Below are 12,329 nucleotides of genomic sequence, written 5' to 3' on the forward strand. Positions count from 1 at the left end.
AAGGAGGGCAAACAGTTTTCAAATTTAATATATCATATTGAATGTACTGACCATATTGAATGTACCGTACACATAGAATGTACTTAATGCATTAAGAATATTTAAGTTTGCCTTAAAGAAATAACACAAAACCTTCACGTATAGAAAGCAACTGAAGTTTATCAAGAAAAAGCTAAGTTTGTAAAAGAAACATTTTTTTTCCTTTTTTGCCTTTTACCCTGCATATATAGTAAATGTTGTCTCTATTTTTGTGCAAACCAGTTTGCTTTGAATTTTGAAATGAACTTTATTGGACTGAGAAATGTATTTTGTTATGGGCTTGACTCATGCTGGATCCTACCTTGCCAACTCAGTAGCTGCTTGATTTTGGGAAACTGGAAAAAGACGCAGCTACACCATATACTCAGTAGGTAGACAGTGGTAGCTTACTTACCAGACTCCAGGTCCAACTGGCAGAGATACTGGGAGGTGCTCAAAGTGACAACCACCACCCGGTGACTCTCAATATCTTCTTTCTGGGGCATCTGGAAAGTGAACTGTGTATTTGAAATGAGGCAGTACTTTTGCACAATGGGGTGGACAGTCTTCACCCAGCGATTCCTGAAGTATACCCTGTAAGATAGACAAGACATACAGGGCAAACTCAGTCTGCTCTGTACAACTTCTTTACAATCACAACCAATAGCTGATGCCAACCAATAGGAAATCCTATGTTGTAGCTCAAAACAGGTCAAGAGACAGACAGTGGCTATTGCCTGATCTAAACATGGGCTTGGAAGACTATCTCCTACTATTTATGCAGGTGGGAATGCATATGGAAATTAATCAACTCTACGTTCATGATTAAGTAATGTGATGATAAACATCATTTACAGTAATTCTCACTATTAACTACTTCATGACTGTTAACTTCCAATTAACGGCTGGATACCATTTGAGATTTTGGAGTTAAAATAGCCATTGCTTTAATATTTATTTAATATTTTATTTCCTTTTGTGTACCCCAATGGGTAGTCCTAATTAGCTGTTCATAGCTGGACATATACCAGGGTATCTTTTACACAGTCTGAAACTCTTGTCAGTTTTTAAACTATTTAGTTTACTTTCAGAAAATGACACACAAGATAGCCTTGGACATCCACTTATGCACAAGCTATGCAAATTATACGAAAAGAGTGAGAACACTGTCTCTTCTGCCACTTTTTACAGAAAACACACAGGAAGACATTTATGTTCTGCTGTGGATCACATATAGTCTTTGCCTGCAGATAATACACATGAGCAATGACATACTGCTTGAGTATTGATGACAGAACTGCTTCTGAAAAATGATGATGTACCTGTATTGATTAGAATACAACTTAAAAAGAAACAGAAAAATGGGAAAAATCACAAAACAGTCTTCCACTGCAGATTTTGCGTGCTTTACTAGTACTGCACCTTCTGAAATCTGTGTAAGGCTCTCCAAACTCCTGCTACCCATAAAACAACTGCAATATAGGACTGAAGCACTTTAGGAATTCATGATCAAGGTATCTGTGGTTTGAAGTCTAAAGTACAGGTTGCATGGCTTAAGTTTCAAAGCTGATTATCATATCTCCTATCGAGAGCAATAGTCAAAGAACTCTTCATTTATCAAAATGTGAAAAAGTAAAAACACTCATTTTAAATTTTCTTAATTATACTGTTGATATGGATGCTCATGACAATCAATAATTTTTTATTTACTTCCTTGACATCTGAAGTAACAACAGGACATACTTCCTAGTATTTTCATTTAAAGAAACTGCCTGGTGAGGAGGAACTTAGCCAACTGTCCCAAACTGGAATACGACTTAATACAATTTATTTTTGCATAGCCCAAATTCACACAAGGAGTGCCACAATGGGCTTACAATCACAACCACACAATCACAGCTGGAAAACAGCTATAGGATTGGGACAGACAGCTGGTCTTGGTAACAAACATCTATCTTAAGAACTGGGATGATGATAGTAGGAAATCGGAAGGAAATCTGAGGAAATTACTAGCTATAGTCAGGTGCAAAGTTTATGAGAAAAATAACTCCTAAAGTTATCCAATGATGAAACACACTGGATAAGAAATACTCAATCTCAGAGGGAAAAAAAAAAAAAACCTCTTTAGGTTTAGGGCACAGTCAAGACAAATACACATGGAGTCCCATGAGAAGAGAAAAGAGGAAGACAAGCAGGTAACAAATATGTGGTCTAAGGATTTCTCTCAGTAAGCCGCATCTGCGTCAATTCCAGCTTATATAACAGAAGCAGAACGATGAGGCAAGTTACAGCTTCACTAAAACATTCTCTGTAATTCTGGTGTTAATGGAACACGACCCAATTTATTGGATGAAATGTACCAGATACCAATTAATGAGTCCGACAAAACATGAGAAATAGTCTGTCTCATGCTGACATCTGCCTGATGTGATTTTCTAGTGCAACAATCCTCAGAAGAGAAACGGGGTGTGCAGGTTGAGGGTTTGAGTTGATCAGGATGTAAGAAAAAAAATCAGTGTTAAATTTTGATAAACAAAACCTTTCTCTAATTAATATTTTTGTGCTAATAGCAACTTCCATAAAATTAACAAAAATCTCAAATCAATCTTGTAAAGCACCTCAGCTCATCTTCCTAATGACTATAATAATGACACAAATCAAATTAGACACCGGTCCTTATCCTATTGCCATAGAAGTGATTTAAAAACATCTGCCATGATTTTAAAATTTAATGAAATGAGTGCTGGAAAACAGAGACAATTCAAAGCTCAACCTTTGTGATCAATGTCACCATGCAAGCCAATCCATTAAAAGGTTAAAAGTCAACACTAGAAACTAACACACACGGATGAGATCAAGTGACCAAAGAAGAGTAGGATAGAAACTGCCACCAGTCAGTGGTCACATAAAAACAATAAAACAACCCTAAAATTCAGAAAAAGTAATGGTAAGGTGGGTGGGAAGGTGGGATGATTCCAGCTATTTCTGTCTTTGTTGGGCTTCTCATTTCAGACAGCATCAGTCTGTAATGTTAAATTCCTCATTATCCTTTCAGTTATGCCAAATATTGCTAAGCAAGGTAAGGCCTGTTTCCAACAAACATACCAATAGCACCAGTGAAAGAACTTAATTTAGTTAGTATAACAAATAGATCCTGATTGCTCCTTAATAGTCAATTACCTGAGAGGTTTAGCATGAATGTTTCCTGCTTCTACATAGGGGTGAAGATAATCCTTTATGTACAAGTCAGCAGCACTGTTGGAGTGGGTGCAAATGAGGACTCTGTGGGCAGAACAATACAAAACAGAGCTCAACAAGACTGACCCACTCACATGAGAAATCCCCAGCATATTAAAAAGGAATGGGCTGGCAACCACAAAAAGAAGGTAGTAGAAATAATGTTTATCCAAACCACCACAACAAAAATGTGCATATGGAGGGTCAATTTCAACACAAGCACAGGTGACTTAACAATAGTTCATTCAGTCTTCTCAATACAACAGAAATGTAGGGCATAATACAAATTACTCCATAAAGTATCATTTGGGCTGAGTGCCTGATATTCTGGAAAAAATCAGCCTGTGATACACTCTTCTTGAATATGTTGAAGTGGTGTCCAAAAAAGAAAGCTTGCTGGAAACACACTGCATATTATGCCTTACCTAGTATCATTCTGCTTCAGTATATGTTTGACTGCTTGAGCAAGAGTGAATGTCTTGCCTGTCCCATAGGGACCAATGAGGAGAACAGGAGGCAGCTGGATAGTGAGTGGTGTGGTGATAGCAAGAATAGCTTCTTTTTGCTTGGCATTTAGTCGAGGGTCCAACTGCTCATCCCACTGCCTGCTCAAAAAATAAATAAATAAATAAATAAAAAGGAAGACAACAAACCTGTTACACAAAATACCAAAACCCAGTTTCACAAACACTTTGAGCATGTGCCCAAGTATCTAAAAATGGGAATAAGAATAATAGTCAGTAGTGAGTTTGAACCTGAAAAAGGTTTCCTCATACATCTAAGCCAGTGGCATTCATATACAGTACAGGCCAAAAGTTTGGACACACCTCCTCATTCAATGTGTTTTCTTTATTTTCATGACTGAAGGCATCAAAACTATGAATGAACACATGTGGAGTTATGTACTTAACAAAAAAAGGTGCAATAACTGAAAACATGTTTTATATTCTAGTTTCTTCAAAATAGCCACCCTTTGCTCTGATTACTGCTTTGCACACTCTTGGCATTCTCTCGATGAGCTTCAACAAGTAGTCACCTGAAATGGTTTTCACTTCACAGGTGTGCCTTATCAGGGTTATTTAGTGGAATTTCTTGCTTTATCAATGGGGTTGGGACCAGCAGTTGTGTTGTGCAGAAGTCAGTTTAGTTGGACGAGCATTTATTTTTCAACAGGACAATGACCCCAAACACACCTCCAGGCTGTGTAAGGGCTATTTGACCAAGAAGGAGAGTGATGGAGTGCTGTAAATGGTCATGCAAATAAAGAAAACACATTGAATGAGGAGGTGTGTCCAAACCTTTGGCCTGTACTGTACATATATACAAATATATAAAAATATTATATTATATAGATTTTTTTTTCTGCCCTCCCTGGCCATCAGACCTTACTTTTATTCTATGTTAATTAGTGTTCCCTTATTTTAATTGTTTCTTCATCATGTAAAACACTTTGAGCTACATTAGTTGTATGAAAATGTGCTATATAAATAAATATTGTTGTTTTGCTTCATGTTTTTATATATACTTGGTAATCAAGATGTAATCGAGTAGTGACATGTTAAATAATAACTAAACCAAAAAAAAAAAAAAACAACTGGAATGGCAAAGAGCAAGCAACCAATTGGAAAATAGAGTGAAAAAGCTGAAATATCAAGCTGGTTTCCTTCAGTATGGATTTACATGCTAGCTTACTGAAGAAGAGTTCTATCCAGTTTATTTTGTGTTCACAATTCCTTACCCATGGCAGCTTAAAAAGCCAGTTTAAACTCAAGAAAATGTAGAAACATGGCACTCTACACATGCTTAAAACAACGTAACATTTTCATTGTAAGGACATAAAGTTACTATTTAGCAGAGGATCAAAACCAAAGAAAGAAATATTTTTTAATCAAGCCCAAATTAAGTACTTAACAGCGAAATAAGAACAAGATCACACCTGTTGGGACTCCAAGGGATGGTGGGTATCAAACTAGTATCAGGAAAAAGAATATCAGTGTCCTTGATTCTATCCAATGCGAAATGCATTTCACAAAGTGGCAAACGATTTAGCTGGAACTGGAGTTCAACCTGCAAAAGTAAGGAGGGGAGATTAGACCAATGAATCATAAAGAAAAGCCAATCAAGAAACTCTGTCTAAAACAATGATCAGGGAGGGAAAAGGAGCTTTCGGAGTCATCAAATGTCATTCTACAAAGTGAAGCTTAGTGATGCTTTTTGAACTGGCCATGGAAATGTGTAGGTCATGGAAAAAGACTAAGTGGAAGCAGAAAGAGGGTGTTGTTTTTATGCACAGTTTGCTTCTAGCATTTAGTGGGGGTGAAGCACAATTTGATTATACCCGTCAGGCTATGCCCCACCTGACACATAAAAGCACTTTACAGTCACATCTGGTATACAGCAATGTGATGCTCTGGGAAAACCTGGCAGGCTGAATTATTTAGAACAGCAATAAGAAAAGAGTAGGGACAAATAAAACCATTTAAGGATTTCAAAGTGCCCCAAGGACTGAAGACTTAATCAACCAAGTTAGATAGGAGTCTGATGCTGTCTCTTCAAAGCATTTTGCTTCTTCACAATCGGCAGTTTTGAGAATAATTGAGAAGTGGGAAAAAAAACTCATCAATGAAAGTTGTTTTTATTTTCAATCTAACCCACAACTACAATGTTCTACACACTTCGAGTAAAAAGTCACCCCTTTGTAGTTATCATTAGATATCCTATCCATGAACCAGGTAAGATTTCAACCTGCTCATGGAGAAAGCTCTAGCCTTCAGAACAGAACTGTGCCACTCAATAGACTCACAAAGCTTTTCGTACCACAGTGGTATATTATACTATATTAGTTTGTTCAGAACCATGTTGGAACGACTTACGGCTGTTGCTACAACACAGTTTACATAGCAGCAAAAAGTGGGGTAATGCCTATTACAACATCCATTGAGAGGGCAATTTATTATGTAAACTAACCTAATAGTAAATTGGTCCACCTATTGCCGTCAAAAGACCTGGACGATGACTCAAAAAATGTTAACAGTCTAGATGTGCTTTTGAATGTGTTTACTCAAGTATGTCCCTTAATTGCTATAAATTATCTAATGGCAGCTTACTCTCGAATATATCCCTCTGATCTTGATATGTGTTGTCACAAGACAGTCAAAGCCATTCATTTCATACAGGACTGGTCATAATATTTTTGCACTTAAGTGTATTTTTGATCTACAACCTGTATCAATAAGGCAGCATGTGACCATGCACACTGTAAGAACCATTCTAGCAAGTTAATGTTGTGTTAAACTGATATACTGTAAGCATTTACAGAGTTCATTAAAATGCTTGCCTTTTTACAACTACATAGAACACCCATTGATACTGAATAGATAATGGAAGGCTCCAACCTTACCATCCATAAGCCGATTTTAAAATGAAATGTTCTAATTTATTTTCTTGTCATTCTGAGTGTAGTGTTACTCTTCCTTTCAAAGAGGCAAAAATGGCAAGGAAGAGGGTGAGAAGCAGCAAACAGTTCAAAACTATAAATTGCACCTCATATATTAGAAAAATGTAAAAATAACAATTGTCAGCATTGAAAGTATCAGAAAACTTAACACAAGAAATCTATAATGGTAATGACATAAAATAAGAAGGCATTATTTGGTCAAGTATTTGACTTATGCTGGGCCCTACCATGCCAACTATGGAGTTGCTCAACCTGGAAAAGCCACAGATGCACTAACCTTTAGTGAGGAGAATAAGCCTCCCCACCAAACATCTGTCATGTAATCACTGAATAGCAAGGGCTTCACTATACCAGTTTAATGGTGGATTCCTCCCACAGTTGAAGGAATGTACTAGAAATGTGCATTTTATTTCTTCAGAGAGAGACACCGTGTTAGCGGACTGCTTCAATGTACAGTTGCATGCTGGATAACATCTCAATGGTATGTGCACCAGTGCATCCAGTTCAAGCTCCAATCTGCCTTCTAAAGATAGTGCTGTAGTCTGAACCACCTGACAAAACCAATATGGATTTTACTAGCTAGCAAGGAATGACAAGTCACTCATGTGTGACTCAGAACTCCCTCCGGCATTCTTTTTCTCTTTCTGCTCATGTTAAAAATATTATTGGTATTATTGCTTTAACTGGAATGTTATCTTAGTATTTAAAATTATTGAGAATGGCAGACTGATATCAATAGATGTTCAAACTGTTCTTAATTTTTCTCATTAAAGAATGCGATAAATAATTATATGAATAAATAACATCTCTCTTCAGTAGAAATGATGAATTATTTTCACACAAATAGATATTAGGACAAACACATGTAGCCATACAACATATTATGAGACACTAACAGATTTTTTTTTTTTTTTGTGGAACAATAAAAAAGTGAAACTACAAAAGAATATGCATCTAATTCAAGTACCTATCTCTAAATACACAATTCTATTAAGATGTGTGAACTGTTCTCTAGTTATCTCTCATCACGCTATACAATACATTCCTGGCAGCTGCAATTAATTACAGGCAGCAACCACAGATATTAAACAGGATAGGAATCTTATTTACTGTATAGTCAGCCATTTACATTCCATAGATCTAACATTACATGGTATAAGAAAAGTCAGCTCTCACGTAGCCATCTCCTTACCTGCACTTCCCGATCAGGGCGCAACTTTAGCTCCTCACAGCAGTCCTTACACATTCGTAAGAAAATATAATCCTTGGTCTTCTCTTCTATCACAGCTTCATAGACTTTCTCTTTGGCTCCTGGGGACTGCACAGGCTTCTCCTTTGTAAGCGGCAGTAGTAAAACAGAATTGACTTTGGTCATCACCAGTCTTCCAGCTAAAGTGTCTTCAGAAAGAGTCTCTGTGAGTTTGAAACGGCCAAAGAGTTGTCCATTCTGAGCATACTTTGCACCTCCAGAGACCCCAGTGAGCATGAAGCTTGACAAGAGTTGCAAGTGTACCTTAATGTTGAACCTATAAAAGGTGAAGAGCAAGTTAAAATTTTGAAGCTTTAGAGAGTGTAGTACTGTTTCTTTATTTAAAAGATACACTTTTTCTTAAGTTTAATCCCCAAAATCTGAGACAGACATCAATAAACTAGTAAAAGAGCAATAAATAACATATTAAGGTATTATGAATATTCCTGATCTTCCTGTAAAATTGTTGCAAAATAATGAACAGAAACATCTTAATCACTTATTCTTTATGAGGTTTTTGGGATTATTGTGCCTAAATTACATACACAAAAATGAAGGGCTATTATTATGCTTACATAATAAAGGCACTGCAAATGGTTGTGAATATAACACTCCAAATTAAAAAAAAAAATCTTTATATGAATAAAATATTTTGCTTCACATCAACTTCAACTAAATACTAAAAAAAAGAGGAATTTTTGGAATTTCTCTTAAAAAACTAGATCTTACAGTACATAACCAAGACACTTTATGATGCACAACCCTGGAATTAATTTTCTTTTTTTGCCCAAATCTGTCAACTATCACTGTACCAAGTTTACATGTCATATTCCACAGCACTGCAAAGTTATACTGTTTGGCTCAAAGTGTCCCCCTTTTCGGATACATTTTGTGACCCATTTTGGAAACATTTAGTCTTGTACTTAAACAATCTCTCTAAATATTTTTTTTCATTCCAGCCCTTGAAACAATTTCTGTTTACCACAGAATTGCACTTTGTACAATAGATTGGGGTTTTTATGCTGCAATTCACACATTTTCTCCTACCTTCTAAGATTTAGTGTGCTCATATTATTATTATTACTTTACTGTTGCTGCTTTTTTCTTGCATTTCACATTGGGAATAAACCAAGTACATCATTCATTTTCATATCAGCCTCTTCCAGTTCTTGGTCAATGTGTGGAGGCAATGCTTCTTCTGGATGCCCTGGGTTAAGGGCACAAAACAGGCCTCGACAGAGCCCCAGAGCTAGTCTCACACACACACACACACACACACACACACACACACACACTTAGTCCATTCACACAAGGGTCAATACAGAACATCTAATCAACCTAAACAGTACTTTTTTGGCTTGCAAGTTGAAAACTGGGTTACTCAAAACAGTGCAGTGGAACAGTAACATTCAATTGATTGGGGAAAGAGGGGGTTTCCCACGTGAATTTGCGAGCAGGGTTCTGCACAATACAAGTACAATTTAAAAAAGCACCCCACAAAAGTTTATGCGGTGTGATTTAGTAACATTCTGTTGGGTTGGCAGGATTGAAGTGGGTCTTCACATCAAACTGCAAACAGTGTGCCATGGCACAATACAAGCACATTTTAATGGAAGATTAGTTCACCATATAAGTTTGTGCAGCATGATTCAGTGACATTAGGTAGGCTTTGTTTAGAGGGATGGTGTGGGAATGGGGTTCCCCCATGTGAAATGCTTGCAGGTACATTCTCAGTACCCTTAAGTCGAAAATAGAATGACCACTACTCAGAAAACTAACATAGGGAGAACATGCAGCAGACAGCCTCTTGGTATGGTAATTGAACCCATGACGCTTGAACTGTAAAACCACGTGCTGCAAAACTTTAAAGTTATATCAAGAGAAATATTTACCAATCAAGTGTACTATTGAGTTCATCAGCAAATGTGTCACTCTCTATTAATAGAGTCAAAAATGTAGTCAGACTAAAATTTTGTAACTTTTCTAGTACTTCTTCAACCATATGTGCAAACCTCAAGTCTTATTGTGTGTCAACCAAATAATCCCCTCTGACAAGCTTGTGTGTAAGGAAGCATAAAGATGAGCTGTCACACACTCAATTTATTCCCTGCCTTTTATGCACAGCTGTCACGAGTAATATGAATGATCAATCACACAAAAACTCTACATCATTGGAATGTCATGAATCCCAGCTATCCGAGTGGCAATAAGCCTTTCACTGTATGCGACTTGACGTAGGTGAGATCTTTGCTAAAAGCAGATTCACTCATCTGTGACTCACAGTTTGCCATGGCACATGCGTTTGCAAATCACATATTTTACTAATGAAAGAGACAACATGGAAACATGATTTACTTGAAAGAAGACACCCTTGGGTATGTAAAAATATAATTATTGCATTTCATCTTCTTGCTGGTTTAATGCAACGTGCATAAACGACTTTAAAATATGACGAAGAACGGTCAACGGGACATCTATAGGAATATTAGAACAATCCAGACAAGAACAGGCCATTCAGCCCAACAAAGCTCACCAGTCCTATCCAGTTACTTCTTCCAAAAAACATCAAGTTGAGTTTTGAAAGTCCCTAAAGTCTTACTGTCTAAACCACACTAATTGGTATCTTATTATCTAGTGTCTATCGTTCTTTGTGCAGCCTCCATAAGTGGTCATGCAAATGTTATCTTTTCAAGTTAGAGATAATACAGAACTTCATTAAGATAGTCAAGTAATTTCAAATGAGAGAAATTAGGTAGCATTCTATCTGTGTGACAAAGCCCAATATATCAGACAAAGAACCTCTGATGTATAACTCTAAGGAGAGGTATCAATAGATGAGAATATATTGAAATCATGACAAAATGATTCTTCAATTTAAAATATTGCTAAATACACAACAGACCTGTATCAGAGACAATAGGAACATATTCCCAAAAGAATATTGGATAAAGAAGAGGTATTTATATAAAGTATTGGGATATGCAGTTCTAGGACAAGTCCAATTTGGAACTAAATAATCTGAAGTACTATTATTCCCTTCAAACTGAGAAGAAGAAGAAGAAAAAAGGGCATGACTAAGAACAATAAAGCTACTGTTCGGAGTCCCTGAAGTAAATTTAAGAGAATGAAAAAGCAATACAAAAAATGTCACAAATAATGAGAGAAAGTCTGTCCTTCAAGGCAGACCACAAACAACCCCACAAGGAGTGTAAAAATGGTAGTTAAACAAGGTTCCAGTCAGCAAAAATGGTTGAACAATACCAAAGCTAGCATGTTAGAAACTACACAACCAAAAAACAGTGGGTATATAAAGGATTTGTTAAGTAACAGTAAACCAACATTTGTGACAACTACATACAGTACGTTATTAGCTGTGAAACAGTCATGCTCAACATTTCTTGCATTAGAAAATGGAAAAAAATCACACCAAAGATTTGTGATATTTGTGCTCACTTTGTTGCTAATCTATGGTCAAGACTACAAATCTGGTGAAACTATTAGGGTGCTTGCAACACACACCCCAATGTTAATTTCACTTTTAATTTGAGGTTAACAATTTGAATGAGACAAATTAAATTTAAGACAAGGCAAGTGAAATTAGGTCACATAATGCCCAGGTCTGGATAATGCCTTGCTGGCACCCTATGACCTTCCCCAGATCAGATGTAGGCAGCACACCTCCAACCATTAAGAATAATGTCCTTTTCAGCTGTGCAGCACTGCGAATGAGACAGCCAATTGAAGAATCCCCTAAGCAGCAGGTGCTGGATTAGCAGGAGATTGAAACTCATTTCCATTTACAAAGAAATCACATTTCATTCAACACTAAATGTTCAACCTGCACAATTCCCCAGATGCCGCGCCACGATTAGCATTTATTTATTTGCACAAGCAAAATGTTTCACTGACAGCTTTTTAGCTACATAGAGGAGCGGATCTTGTGTGCCACCTGGTGGTAAAATACACAATTATTGAAATACATTTCCAAATGACAAATGTGCCACATTAAATTATATTTAAAATGCAAATGATAACATTTAAACCTACCTAGCACAAGGAGATAAAGTTAAAATGGAGAAAAGACCATGACTCTGAACTTATTTTATAGTAAACTATTAGTTTTTGAATTGTATAACAGTGGTCCTGGAGCTTTGCATATCTAGGACTTGAAATCAATTCCTATTCTATTTGTTTACTGCATAAGCCAAAAAAGGGAGGAGGGGGGCAAAGGAATTACCTATTTACAAAAATTTGTGGTATTCAAAAAAATTTGAATACTTTCCAACTTGTAAGACTGCAGTTTAATAAATAAAAAGGGGAAAATGATCCAGGAACTTTTAAGCAACAATATTTAAATATTGGACCAGT

General features: G+C 36.5%; 1 protein-coding gene across 2 annotated transcripts in view; it reads right to left on the reverse strand.

The window, feature by feature from the left end:
• The window catches only part of helz (helicase with zinc finger), a 95,161-nt gene that overhangs the window by 25,953 nt on the left and 56,879 nt on the right, over positions 1-12,329 (reverse strand). For both annotated transcript variants that reach the window (XM_039739318.1, XM_039739317.1), the window contains exons 12-16: positions 7,905-8,238; positions 5,192-5,322; positions 3,681-3,860; positions 3,199-3,300; positions 434-612 (exon numbers count right to left, since the gene is read on the reverse strand). In XM_039739318.1, coding sequence (XP_039595252.1) covers positions 434-612; positions 3,199-3,300; positions 3,681-3,860; positions 5,192-5,322; positions 7,905-8,238 — 926 coding nt within the window. The remainder of the gene's footprint in view (positions 1-433; positions 613-3,198; positions 3,301-3,680; positions 3,861-5,191; positions 5,323-7,904; positions 8,239-12,329) is intronic.

The sequence above is a fragment of the Polypterus senegalus genome, chromosome 17 (assembly GCF_016835505.1).
Source record: "Polypterus senegalus isolate Bchr_013 chromosome 17, ASM1683550v1, whole genome shotgun sequence".
NCBI classification, from domain to species: Eukaryota; Metazoa; Chordata; class Cladistia; order Polypteriformes; family Polypteridae; genus Polypterus; species Polypterus senegalus.